Source organism: Halichoerus grypus, chromosome 2 (genome assembly GCF_964656455.1).
Source record: "Halichoerus grypus chromosome 2, mHalGry1.hap1.1, whole genome shotgun sequence".
In the NCBI taxonomy this organism is placed as follows: Eukaryota; Metazoa; Chordata; class Mammalia; order Carnivora; family Phocidae; genus Halichoerus; species Halichoerus grypus.
In genome coordinates this window covers 50,372,959-50,387,781 of record NC_135713.1, presented here as the reverse complement: position 1 = coordinate 50,387,781, position 14,823 = coordinate 50,372,959, and the positions used below count along the sequence as shown (strand labels likewise).

The 14,823-nt window shown below is 41.7% G+C and overlaps 1 protein-coding gene across 1 annotated transcript in view; it reads left to right on the top strand.

Annotated features, from left to right (window-relative positions):
* ATP10B (ATPase phospholipid transporting 10B (putative)) overlaps positions 1–14,823 on the top strand; it is a 263,147-nt gene that overhangs the window by 176,254 nt on the left and 72,070 nt on the right. Inside the window, 3 exon segments of the mRNA XM_078066512.1 lie at positions 8,593–8,678; positions 11,414–11,533; positions 13,197–13,263. Coding sequence (XP_077922638.1) covers positions 8,593–8,678; positions 11,414–11,533; positions 13,197–13,263 — 273 coding nt within the window.

Genomic DNA, 14,823 nt, shown 5'->3' with positions numbered 1-14,823 from the left:
TACAAAACATTGGCTCTCATGTCATTTTCTTTTGTCTCAGTAATCCATAGCCAGAAAAATGTATGCAGAAAAGGTCTGTCTGTGCAACAGTCTGTGAAGGCACCACTGCCCATTTGGTGACAGCTATGTGTATTTCAGGCCTCCCTCATGCAGTCGCTCGTTCATTCACCAAATATCGATTGAATATGTCCTCTGTGTCGGGTGCTGTCGTGTGCACTGGGGGTTCAGGTTTAAACAGGAGAGCTACAGGCTGTGACTACAGACTCTAACAGGGAATCACAAAGACAATTATTAACAAGAAATCCCACCAATAATTAGTAATTGGTTCCTTCTAAGAATGACAGAAGTCATTCTTTTTCCAGTATTTGCTCGGCATGCCAAATCCCTGCCTTAGAGGTTAGAAAATGTCATAGCACAGCTTCAAGATTAAATTTAGTCTTAGCCTTGAATAAGAATCAGAATATCCGTCCACTTGAAGAAAGTCCACACAAGACTGTAAGGAATCCTTGGATAGAGTCTCCTTCCTACAGCCCTGCAGCCCAATCTGTGTGTTTTAGTGGGAATCTCTTGGGCAGGCAGGGAGACCCAGGGTGATTGCATATGCAGACCCATCTCCTCACCCAGAGTCAGAAAGGAAAGTAGCTGCCAGTCACTCTGTTGCTGCTTATCTTGAAAAGAACTCCGACTGACCGGGAGCAGGAAGGTTATCGAATGCTGGTAACTGTCATTAGTTTTCAGATGGAATTCTCAGAAATCAGAGCGTTGTTTAGTTCGTATGCCAGGAAGGAAACCTTAGTCACCTGGCTCAGCAGCTGGGGCGTGAAGAACATTTGATTCTGGCATTATCCAAACTAATAAGCTTTAAAAAAAAAAAAAAAAAAAAAAGGCAAAACTTTAAATAGTATCCTCCTAAGGTTGCATGCAGTGTATCTCCTGTGTAGCCACCCGGGGGGGTGTGGTCTGTGTATCCTGAAACCTTGCTCCGCCTACATGAGTACCACGAATGAGCTAGTTCTGCTTTGTCATCCTCTCCCTGGTATGGGCTGGTTTTTCTAGTCATCTAGCCTGAGGGTCATGTAGAAACAGAGCGAGAGCTGCACAGAAGCTTGCCAATCCCTGGTTCAACTCTTCTTTTTCACAGGCTCAAAGTAAAAACTCAGTAAATAAGTACATTCTGTGCTTAAGGAAAGAGTTTTGCTGATTTCTCTCTTCAATTAGCAGAATCTTTCTTGAATATTTCATAATAGCTATGGAGGGGTTTCAAGGTGATCTAAAATGTACTTCTGTCCTCTAAGAACTTAAGACTATGGGTACCTTTTTTTTTTTTTTTTTGATTTAAAAACCCTTTGTGACTACCAAAAATCTTTGATAACCTTACCCCTCCCAAGCCCTCTCAATTGAAAGCAATTGTCCTGTCGGTGTGCATTATTTAAGAAAATAAAACAAAAAGGTACTATGAATTTAGATTTGTAGTTTACTGATCTCAAGAATTCCTAAAGAAATTAGAAAATTGGGGCACCTGGGTGGCTCAGTGGGTTAAGCCTCTGCTTTTGGCTCAGGTTATGATCCCAGGGTCCTGGGATCAAGCCCTGCATCAGGCTTCTTGCTCAGTGGGAGTCTGCTTCTCCCTCTCCTTCTGCCCCTCCCCCTTTTCATGCTCTCTCTCTCTTTCTCAAATAAATAAAATCTTTTTTTAAAAAAAGAAAGAAATTAGAAAACCATGTATGAGACTTATTTTTATGCTGTCTATGGACAGCATCTTGCTGCATATAGGGATTTATAGACAATTGGCAATGTCTAATCTACCAATTGGCTTATAGAAACAACTTGGTATTTAGCAATTATAAGCATAAGATATAACAAGTTCCAAGTGAATGGCATGGATATTAAGAATTGTCTGTCCCAAGGAAGGACAGATTGCTACGGTCTGTGGTGGACACAGGGGTCTTTAAGAGGTTTAACCCTTGAGCTTGGCAATAAAAGTTTAAGAGAGTTATCAATATGGAAAACCTGCAAAGAAAGAATGAAAAAGGCTGAGAGGGTTTTTTCCTGTGGGCAGACAGCATTAAATGCTTATGCCAAGCAAAGAACATGTATAACCTTTAGAATCAGACAAACTTGGGTGCTCATGAGCTGTGTAATCTTGGGCAAGCTACTTAGTACAAGCAACACTCAATTTTCTCTCCAATAAAATGGGGCCAACTTGTCCTCAACACTTCACAAGAGAGCTGGGAAGATTGAATAAAATCAGATCAATAAGGGACAGCATTTTGTGAACTGAAATTGTACCAAATAAATAAAAATCATTATTCTTTTAAAGGCCAAGATATATCCATAGGACTGAATAGGTCACTGTTTTGATTAGACTTCTTTATTTGTAAGAAGCAGAAATGATTCTGGCTAACTTAAGCAAAATAGTATCCTTGCAAAAATGCAGGGGCAGGTGGGGTGGAGGGGAAGAAGCACACAGCATGGCTCACAGAATCAAAGGAAAGCTGAAAACCCAGGCTCACAAACAAGAACCAGGAAGCCTCAGTGCGGTGGCCAAGTACTGGGAGCAACAATTACTTAATGATCTATTTGTTTTTTCTTCCTTGAGTCATTCCACTCAAGTCAAAGTCCCACAGTGGGAGAGTCTAGTGGGCAGGGCATCTTGACCTAGAGTCCCATCAAGATTACAAACCACGGAGGAGAGGTAGTAGCCCAAAAGGAAGTCAAAGGGTTGTTAATGAAAAGGGATTAGACTGGAAGGTAGGTAGCCAGAAGAGAACTGCCCACTACAAACAATTTCGAAACATCATTCATACATTTATGTAATCACATTTATTAATCAACTTGAACTTCATTTATGAAGAATAGTGGAAAATAGGGCCTAGAAAAGTAAAAGTTGAGGCAGGGGAAAAGGCCCATTCTTGTTACTGGAACCTATTTCAGCCTCTTTGCTAAACCTTGGCCTTCCTGGTGGCCCTCGGAGGATGCAGCTTGTTGATTCTGGGCCATAAGTCAGTGAGGATACCTTAACCCCGGAGAGTCATTACACACTAGCACTTGGCCCACTTTCCTTTGCTTTTACAGATACTGCCATTGATGTACCTGGGCTAAACTGGGAATTTTGAGTTGTTTTATCACTGCAATAAATGATTTGTGTCAAAAACCTCTCCCTTTTTTCCGATTCTCTCTTACTTCCCCCATGGCTCATATATTATGGATATTCAATAAATGTTTGATTGATGAATGGATTTTACTGAATGAATTAATGAATGAGTGAATGGGAGACTAGTCTGGCCCATGTTGGAATGTTAGGATCTAGTTCTTTGACTACTTTTTTTTTTTTTTTAAGTTGAGCCAAAGAATTTCCTTACAGGAAGCAGTCTTATTCCCATGAATCAAAGTTAAGATTTGTCACTGGGGCTTTTCCTAATTGTTTTGGGCAGTCTTTACAGAGAGGTCTTCCTTCATCTCCTCATCTGTCACCTTTCAATATATATGTTCCTCACATCACCCTCTCCAGGACTAACCTTCTCTCAACAAATCTTGGTGGTGTGCCTGTTGCCACAAGGCATTATGGGAGACGCCCCAGAGGAAGCTGGCAGTTGCGTAGAGGAAACACAGATTCATAAGTGTTAATGGAGGCATAAGCAATGTGGTGTGGAAGCACGTAAAAAGGACAATTCTCATTGGTTGGGGTGAAACAGTCTCTGGAGATTTGGGTAGGCTTCATAGAGGTGGCAAAAAAAAACCTCTTAAATGCTTAAAAAAATTAAATATATATACTTACATATATATTTTTATATGTATATGTATATTTATACACACACACATACACACATAGTAAAATCCTCAAAAGAATGTCCCAGTCTAGGTAGTGTCTTAACCTCTACCCTTCAAAGTTACCCTGCTTTAAAATGCAAATACACTTGGAAAACATAACACATTGCATTGCTTATTAGTTGTGGTATTTTCTAAATATTTTCTACTAGATTTTAGGGAATGAATTCATTTTTTTCATTATCAATCCCCTTTTATTTTTAACCTTAGCATGGTACATATATTGTAAGGAAACCTCACCATGCTTATACAATAGTTTCTATAGTATATATAGGACAGAGTGATATATGCAGATTTCTCATCATTCAAGTCATTAGGAACCCCCAGTCATAAAATCTAACCTTTTTTTCCAATTGAAGAGGAAAAAAAAAAAAAAAGAAAGAAAAGAAAAGAAAAGAAAATCCTATCATGTCCTCTCCTGATGGACAGATAGGATAGAGTGTGTTCTTAATCTGGGCAACTTTATATCTCCTTAGCCTGGACTTGGTCCTAGAGCAATTCTCAGTTCTACCCCCAGGAAATATTTGGGAATGTCTGTACACATTTTTGGTCATCACATCTGGCAGAAAGAGAGGGTGCTACTAGTATGAAGTTGGTGAAGGCCAGGAATGCTGCTAAACATCAAAGAATCATCCAGCCCCAAATGTCAATAGTGCCAAACAATTGGGATACCCTGGTCTAGAAATGCCTTGACTGCCTACCTACTAGATGTGTATGTAGATACCAGAAAAAAGGATGAGAGTGAACCAGTGAAACACCTTTAATAAGAAACACCTTTCATAAAACATAAAAGTCTTTTAGAAACAATCAAATAAAAACATTTAATGGAGGCAAATCAAAGTTCAGCATGACAATATGATGTAGTTTAGATTTTTTATCTTCCTTGTTTGACCCACATTAAGAAGGGTGATGGTGATCCTGATAATGATAATAATGATGATTTCTAGGCACTGGGGCTTGCTTATTTTTTTACTAAGATATAATTGACTTATAACATTATATTAGTTTTAGGTATATAACATAATGTTTTGATATTTGTATATATTATGAAATCACAGTAAGTCTAGTTAACATCCATCACCTCACAGTTACAGTTTTTTTTCTTGTGATGAGAACTTTTAAGTTCTCTCTTAACAACTTTCAAATATACAATGCAATATTATTAACTATAGTCATCTTGCTGTACATTGCCCTGCATGACTTACTTATTTTTTAACTGGAAGTTTGTACCTTTTGACCCTCTTTACCCATTCCACCCACCCCCACCTCTGGCAACCACCAATCCATTCTCTGTATTTATGAGCTCAGTTTTTTTGGGTTTGTTTTTTAATTCCACATATATAAATTTATTTATTATATCAGGTACTTAGATTATGGAAAGTGGAAAAAGAACACAGGGAAGGAAATAGAGCCAAGGGGAGATCTTTTTTTAATTATTTTAATTCAATTAATTAACATACAATGTATTATTGGTTTCAGAGGTATAAGTCTGTGATTCATCAGTCTTATATAATACCCAGTGCTCATTACATTACATGCCCTCCTTAATGTCCATTCCTCAGTTACCTCATCCCTCCACCCCCCTCCCAAGGGGAGATCTTAAACACGAATCTTTCCTTTGTGCATCAAAATAACACCATTGTTTAAGAGAGCAAAGTGTATGGCATCAGAAGTCCCACAGTTAAATCCTACCTTTTCACTTTGCTAGCTGTAGGTCTTTGGGATCTCCTTAACCTTAGTTCCTTCACTTGTAAAATAGAGATAATAATAGTCTCTGCCTAGGGAGCCTGAGTGGCTCAGTCAGTTAAGCCTCTGCATTCAGCTCAGGTCATGATCCCAGGGTCCTGGGATCGAGCCCCACATCGGGCTATCCGCTCAGCGGGGAACCTGCTTCTCCCTCTCCCTCTACTGCTCCCCCTGCTTGTGCTCTCTTGCCCTCTGTCAAATAAATAAAATCTTTAAAAAATAATAATAGTCCCTTGCCTGATAGAGTTATTATGTGATTTAAAGGAAATAGCATGTATAAAATATTTAGTTGGTTCTTAGCACATAACAAGCATTCAGTAAGTGCTGAAGCAATAATAATAAAAAACAGGAGGACAGAGAGGATTAAATGTATTGATGACGGTAACAATGATGACCATGGCAACAACGATGATGATAATTGGCTTTGGATTCCAATGATGTGAACCGCAGTCATGGGGGTTACTTACCAATCCTGAGACAATTGCTTTACTTCAGTCTCTATTTGCCCATCTGTCAAAATCTCCTACAGTTACTGTGAGAACTTAATGACAGGTGCCTGACACATAGTAAGTGTTCAAGGGAGGTGGGTCTGGCCTGAAGAGCTGCAGAGACACACACACTCCTCTCTGGGAAGGGGCTATCTTTTCCTGGACCCTGAGGGCTCCCCAGGCCTTTTTGCTTATTAGTGGGGCTTTCTTAGGTAAAGGGCTGAGTCAGAAAGAAATGTTTAGGTGGGCTTTGTCCACAAGCTATGAAAATCTGTGCTGTAATGAATCAGAAGGGTCTCAGAAACTCCTGAATGAGGCTAAAATAAGGACCTTGTAGAGTTTGGCAGTTCCCCCCATGCCCTCCTGTCCTTGGGCTCTCCTAGCAGCTCCCTGGAGTGGCTACAGTAAGTCCTTCAAAGCAAGCAATCCTGAGAGCTTATCTTTGAAGATAGCAAGACCCACATGCCCCTCTTTACAGCCCATTTTGGGGAGGGAAGTAAGGAGCCCAGGGGACAGGTAGCTAGAAAGGGTGAGTTCACCTCCTCAGGAAAAGAGGGAGATGGACAGAGGACCCAAGGCCAGTGCCCAGAAGAAAATGAGAACAAGGGACACTTGAGGAAGAAGGTCACTGGGAAGCCCCAGCGCAGGGACAAGAGAGGCCAACCTCACGTTGCCGGCATCTGCGGGGTATGATTCAACAGACGCCCAGCACTCGCTGCAGCAGGATCATTAGCTCTGAGACCCACTGCCACTCATATCTGAAATGAGTTTGGATTTAGAAAGCCTGCAATGAGCCGAGTGATATGGATTGGAGTGAAGCACACGGCTTAATCAGGGGCATGAAAGCAGCTGACAAATTACAGTGTGATTTGTCATCATCTCAGGACTCGGCAAGTGTTTGTCCCTGAAAGAATCAATACCTGGAGAGAAAAGGGCCATATTTTTAGAAACTCCTGGATGGGTAATTTATTTCAAGTGAGTGGAGAGTTTATTTATGTTGGCGCCCCCACAGATCCAATGGACAGTATATTTATACGAAGCCAGAATGCTATCATTTTTTCTAATCAATTTGCCCCTTTGAACAGCTGTACCTTGAAACTTTCAGCGATAAATTCAGTCCCCATTCAAAAGCTCTACCAGGAAACCATTTCTCACCCCACCTTTAGCATTCCTTCCTTCTACTGCATAGCATGTTACATCTGCTAAAACTTTCCACACGGATTCTGTCCGCTGGGGCACAAATGAGATAGACAGGAAAAGTGGAGTTAGCCCCATTCTACAGATGGGAGACTGAGGCTCAAAAGGTAAGAGGAGCATTAACCCATGTGGGTAGATCTCCCCCACCTCCATTTGTGCCCCTCCCCCATTGGACTGTAAGATTTTATACACCTAGATACCTAACAAAAGAGAAATCATGGAGAAAAAGCCAAGCATGTGTCTGAAGTACTTTGCTACAGCAATGTTCGCTGGGGGGCAGCGTGCTGTGCAAGTAAAAGACAGGGGACCCTCTAGTCACACTTGGATTCAAATCCCAGTCCTGTGGCGGCCATGGGTAGCCTGCCTACCCTTCTGAGCCATGGTTTTTCCATCCCTAAGGAGGGGATAATTAGTATTTCTACTTCATAGAATAATTGTTAGCTTAAAAGTAAATAATATATATGAAGTTCTCAGCATCTGGCAGAAACGAATACAATATATGCTGTTTATTGTGTTTTATTAGCTACAATTTCCACAGCATGTTCATAATAGAAAAACAAATTGAGATGATATAAATGTGCCATAGTGAAATGGTGAAATGAATATGGTGGCATTCATATAACAGGTTTCTATAATAAACAGGTTTCACTCATGTATAAAAATTTTACATGTAAAAATTTCCGATTTATATGAATACCACCTCATTTTTTGAAATGCATAATGTATGTGTACCCATACATACATGTAGGTGTTTATATATTTTTTAATTATATATATATTTTTAATCCCTACAAGTATTATATACACAAGAATATTCTGATTATCTCTAGGTTGTGTGATTTGTAACCTCTTTTTGATTATGTCTGTGCTGCCCAATGTGGTAGCCACTTGCCACATGTAGGTATTTACGTTTAATTAAAATTAAATAAAATTTAAAAGTCAGTTTCTTGGCCATACTTCCACATTTCAATAGCCACGGGTGATGAGGAGCTTCCATATTGGACATGCAGACTTAGAACACTTCCATCGTTGCTGTAGGTTCTGTTGGATGGCACTGATCTGGAAACTCAAACCCAGACCTGCCAGAGAACTGTTGGCCAGGCAGGGGGCTCCCTCTGCCGTGCCTCCAACTTTCCAGCATTTTCAGTGCATCTGCTTCCTCCTTCTTAATGAGGATTTCACTTTTCTTCTAACATTTTATAACTATCACGATGTGACAAAGCAGGGATTGCCTTAGTTGTGATGGTTCTAACAGTTATTGGCTCTCCTAGTGATCCTATTAAAACTAGATCCCTCTGACTTCATGACTTCCTGGTGTTTCTCTCCCTCACAGGATGTACACTTCGAACCCGAACATTTCTGCAACACCATCGTGTGTGAGAAACCCAACAACCACCTCAACAAATTTAAAGGTTATATGTAAGTATCTAATGCCCCTGTGCTGCTGGTAACTATTTTCCCTTGTAGCTAGAACACATCTTTTCTTGAAACGGCCAAAGAGTTAAGTGTCCGGGTCTTGAGGATGTAAAGAAATGCTAAAGAAATCTAATGACATTGGGAAACTTTTCTTATTTTATTTATTTATTTATTTATTTATTTATTTTTGGCGCCAGAGCAGCAGTTAATTATCTTGCAGGCTTAAATTTACTAATTCTTTTTAAACCTCTGGTGAAATAACATCAAAATCATGACCACACTCTGATTCAGGAAAGGCAAGATTTCATTGATGTCAGTGTTCTAAAAGAGCTTGTATTGCATTGCAGGTAAGAACAGGGACTTCTGAGTTTGACAGACTTGGGTTTGAAATCAGGTTTTATCACTTACAAGCTGTGTGACTTTGAGTAAATTCATTAACCTCTCTGGGCTTTGGTTGTCATATCTGTAAAACAAAGCTTATAAGGTCTACATCATAGGACTTGTGTTTTCTACGAATTTGGTAGTTTATCAGATGCAGAGCCCACAGCACAGCAACTGGCACAGAGTAAACGGTCGATGGTGGATGTGCTCTTGTCATCAGTGGTGTTCTTATGCCTCAACTTTAGTTTGACCTGGGAATTTGACTGTAATTCTGCTCCCACATCAGACTACTGGTCTTAATGCAAAGACAGACCAAAAAGGAGCGATGGTAATGATGAGAATACATGCCCTCATACAGTGCTTCCACAGTTTCTAGAGTACTTACATGGAACATCATCTCTTTCACTCTGTACAACCACCCAGGGAAGTGACTATTATGATCCCCATTTTCCAGATAGGGATGATCTAAGACTTTCAGATATACTCAAAGGCACACAAGAGGTACCAGCCAATACCAGGACTTGAATCCAGGTCTTCCCACTGGAGCCCCAGTATGTTTTGCATTGTTGTGCAGAACAGAGCTCAGCTTGGTAAGGTGACCTGTCGACCAATCGGGTCTGGAATGAGACTTAAGTAGTCTTCTTGGAAGGCAGATGTCTGTGCTTTCTCTCCACCCACATTTTTCTCATGCCCATATTGTGAGGAACAATATGAGAGGGGAAAGGATGAGAACAATATGAGATAAATAGTGGCTTTTAAACACAAATTATTTTAAAATGCACAGACAGCACAGATGGAGCCAGGCAGAGAAGGGCCTGAGCTCCTAGCAAAGAGGAGGATTCGTGGCAGGCATCTGTTCAGGTAGAATTTGCCACCTGCCCCAGCAAAGAGGCCATCCCTTGTGCCCGACATTTGGTTCATCCCAAGTCAGCTGTCAGACATTTTCTTGTTAGAGTCAGAAGAACTGCAAGTGGAAAGGACTCTGATTCATTGCAAGTTAATGAGGCATTACTTTGGGAAGCCTAGTGTTGTGAAAACCACATGACACAGCTGCTGTCTGTGGCCTGGGTCTCCGAGTCCTAGGATGTCCCATGTATTAGGTGTGCGGCCTTAGAAAACTCTCCTCTCTGGGTTAGTGACACTAACCTCACCCTCTCTGGGCTTCATCTTTTTCACGAGAAGGATAATCACCCTTCTGACTTCCCGGAAGTATGAAGAATCAAAGAAAATGATACAAGCAAACTTAGTTTATAACCACAGTAAGGAATAATTGGTATGAAAAGGCATATTGAGCGGCAGTATAGCACTCTGGAGCCAGACTTTGTGGACTCGAATCCCCATTCTGCCATTTACTAGCTCTATGAACTTGCCTCAGTTTCCCAGTCTATAAAGTGGGTATGATAACATAACCTATCTTCCAAGGTTGTCATGATGATTAACTCAGTCAGTAAATGGAAAACAATTATAACAATTATAACCTAGAAAAATGAAGTATTGAAGAACTAAAAAGAGAAAAGCCCTAAGGGTTCAGATTGTTATTCTTTTTGTTCTCCCTAATGCTTTGGGGAAGTTATATTTGAATTTAAATGTCTCAAATATCCCAAAGGAAGGTTATCAGGATGGAGTAAGGGTCAGACCCCAGGTAATAACTGGTGTTGGCTGGCCTCAGAAGTTTCTGGTGTGAGGTGGAAAACTGCAATGCCCTGAGGCTAGAACAAGGAAAAAACGCTCAGCTTTCAGGAGCTGCCTCCTACGTGTGGCACAGAGGGCTGCCGTCCGCCTCCTGTGAGCTCTGTTTATCTCACGAGGGACGGAGCAAGAGGAGGGTGGTACAGGAGAGAGGCAAGTGAGAGATGTAATTCCCAACAAGAGGAGCCTTGTCATCCCACAGTGTGAGGGGGGCACTGTCTGGTGGCTTCGGCGGACTTGCGCAGTCAGACTCTGCAGTCTGGTCCCAGCAACCAGGTGAGAGTGAGCATGGGAACGCTGCCTGAGGGAACACAGCACCGCCTTTGTAGGGCCAGAAGCCAGTTCCCACACACTAAACCATTCTGAGTGAGAAAACTGAAGCCAACGCTTTTTCAGCAGAGCTCTGACTTTGAGGTGCATAAATGATGATTTCCATAGGGATGGATAATTCCCCTTTAATGGTCCAGCCCACACACACAAGCCTCCCAGGAGCAATGAAGGTTGTACTTGAACCCGGAGACCAGATGCCGAGTTAATAAGACCCATTGCTCTTCTGAAAAAGAGGGAGGAGAGGGATCGTATCCGCTCATCACTTCTAATTCTGTGACACTACCCAGTGATAGCATGAAATGACCACCAAACCACTCCCAGTATTTCTTCATCCCCAGGGAGCATCCTGACCAGACGAGGACTGGCTTTGGCAGTGAGAGTCTTCTGCTTCGAGGCTGCACCATCAGAAACACTGAGGTGGCTGTTGGCATCGTCATCTATGCAGGTCATTGACTTATGTTGTGCCTTCCCCTTATCCTCCCTCCCGCATCCCCTCCAGATCCACCTTCAGTCAGTGGGAATCCACAGCAGTTCTGAGGGGTACAAGAAACTTCCTATTTCTTAGCTAAGCAAAGTGAGAATCACAGCAGCTTACTTGGTTCACAAGAGATGTACTTAGACTCCAAGCTAACATCAGTCATCTGAACAAAAGAGGGATTCGTGCTCATTCACCTTTGATGGTTTTGTGACACCAATCAAAGGCAGGATGAAGAGTGCTTTCTTGAGCCTGAGGAATAATCTCACCAAACTTAACAACTCCACCTTTTTGTGAAAATTGTGCCTCCATTTCCTCATCTATGCAAATGGGAAGAACATTTGGCTCAGCCTCATAGCGTACTCATGAGGATCAAATGACCCAACACGTGAAACAAATTATGTCTAACACAGTGAGCACTCAGTGGGTTTTAGTTGCTGCTTCTGCAGTTATGTGTATATTATTTATTCATTTTGCTCTAACTCTGCTTTCCACTTTGATTTTGCTTTCTGATGAAAAAAAAAAAGCAGCACTTCTCACAATGAATCTGAAGTCTTAGAGGGCTGTCTTGGGACTGCTATCTATCCAGTACTTAGAGCCCAGCACTCGGTTGGTGCTCAATAAATTTCAGCTGTTACATCAACAACTGCAGACTTCTTCCTCTGTAGAGAAAACACAGTCTCCCTGGAGTGTCTACCTTTAGTGGAAGACCCTAGATTATGTTTTCCTGCGTCTCCCTCTCACTAGGACATCTTGCAATATTGTGCTTGTTTGTTATTTTTCTTTGATTTGATTTGTTTGGGAATTCATAGAACCCCACTTTTGATGGACATGGCAGAGCATTTAAACATCAGTCTACCCGAAGATTCACTTTCTGGAACTGTCAAAGAAAAACAGATTTTTAAAAAAATAATGTCCCGGTCTAGCTAGCTTTCCCTAACTTGGTGGAGGGGGATTGTGTTCGTCAGTTCAGGTGACTCTTTCCAAGGGTCTTTGGCAATGGAGCTCAATGCCATCTGATAGACCTACTAAAGATAAACTCTGAAGCAATCCCCACCTCACCAAAAAATCCCACATGGGCTTGGAGTTTGCTTCTCTGCCTGATCAGAAGCAAATTTCTGAGTGAGTGATGAGCATGGTAAATGAGGGGACAAATTTGGGAGAGAGTGAATCATGACTCTGAGGGGTCAGGCTGCCTGGGGGTGAAATCTACTGGCTGGCTACATGTTCCTGAGTATGTTGGTTAAGCTTTCAACACAAGGGGACTAATAGTTCTCACCTTGTAGGGTTATAAGGGTCAAATGAGATTGTCTGTGAAAGGGGCTTAACAAAGTGTCTGGCACATATTAGGTCTCAAAAAGTGTGTACAAAAATGGTACTGATTGTTTTAGTATAGTTATCTAGAGCAAGGGGTTCTCAACCTTGGCACTGTTGATATTTTGTTTTAGATTGTTTTTTGTGCTTGGGGGCTGCCTGTAGAATGTTTAGCAGCATCCCTGACCTCAAGATGCCATTAAGATGTGACAACTCAAAATTTCTCAACACATTGCCAGATGTCCCCTGGGGAGTAAAATCACCCCTGGTTGGAAGCAACTGACCTAGAGTCATATTCTCTTCTCTGATAATATGGATAAACAAAATAGGAGCACCTCAGAGTCAAAGGCCCAAAAAGACCAAAGTGAGCCTCCCAGAAGGAAGAGATCCAACATAAAGGTGTGTGCTCCTCACAGCAAACATCTATTGAGCCCCTACCGTGTATAGGGAAGTAATTTAAGTACTGTGTGTACATACACAACTGTTATCTCTCATTCTCCAGATGAGGAATTGAGGTACAAAGGGATTAATTCACCCAAGGTCATTTGTCTCCTGAGATTAATTCCTTGTAACCCAATGTCAAGTCTCTACAGAGATAAGCTCTGACTCTAGAGACCACATTCCAACCATTACACCATACTGCCTTCCCTGTGAGCCCACCATTTACCAAAAAAACAGAGGGATCTCAGAAGGTGAGGAGCAGGTGGAAAAAGAGGGAGGTCTGAGGACCCCTGACATGAGGTGAGCCTGAAGCAGGTGGGAAGGCCACAGTGCTGATGAACGCAGTCAGTCTGTGCTCATTGCTGTGGAAACCCCCCTCACAACTACAGCAACTTGAGTCTGATTAATAAGCCCAGAGTTTGCTCACTCCTGCTGTTTTGTTGCCACTTTAAATCCACAAGGCAACCAGCTAAAGAGAATTAAAGCCATTCACTGCTGGTGCTGATATATTGATTTTCTTTAATTTTGCACAGCAAATATGTGGTGGTTTTTTTTAATTTGCTGAGGAATACAGCATGGTGTTTAAGCTTAGCAGCCCCAAAGGACAGGCTCTGTCTAAAGACAAAATCTCAGCTTGGCTCTCAGCTCTTAGCTGTATGGCCTGGGTACCATGAATTGGTAGAAGGAGAAAGAATAGGAATCAGAATCCTGGACTCTCAGTATGGCTCTGATGTTATGGCTCTTTCCTCTGGGCAGGTCCCTTCTACTCTTTGGTCCCTGGTCTCCAACTGGAACAAGGGTGACTGGATGACATTGGTAGTTTTCAAATTTTGTTGTCCTCTCTTTGAACAAAATTTTATGCAGAACTCCAAGATAAGTGTAAAGTGGCTCAAGGCTAATACCGGGATGGAGGCCTTTGGCCCCTACCACTCTTTTACAAGAACACCAATACCTTAGGCAAAGAAACAAGAATGAAAACTACTGGCCTCAGGCACTGTCCTGACACAGGGCCTTGGCACGTACTATTCCCTAAGCCCAAAACCATGTTCTCCCAACTCTTTTCTCTACCTTTTGATGTCCCTTATATGTCACCTCCTCTGAGAAGCCTTCCCTGACCATGTTCTCTACCACCATCTCTTATTTATCAGCCCATTGTTTATTTCATGGGACTTATTACTAACTGTAATTATTTATTTACTTTCTTGAATATTTTCACCAAAATGTGAGTCATCTGTCTCATCCTTGTATCCTACCATTAGCCCATAACAGTGCCTTTGTGCAAATTAGAAAAAAAAGCCCCTCCTCCAGACAGCTTACTATCATTTGCAGAAATTTATCATGATAAACCTATAAATCTACAACAACTACAGAATGAAGGGTGTTTCTTGAGTTGTGCAGTGTACAACCTGTGCTTAGTAGCTCTATCAGTGTGCACCGCAGTGTCTGGTGTGGAGGTGATGCTCAGTAAACACATGGTGACAAATTGTGTGAGGCCTCTACAGCTGTTCTCAGCAGTCT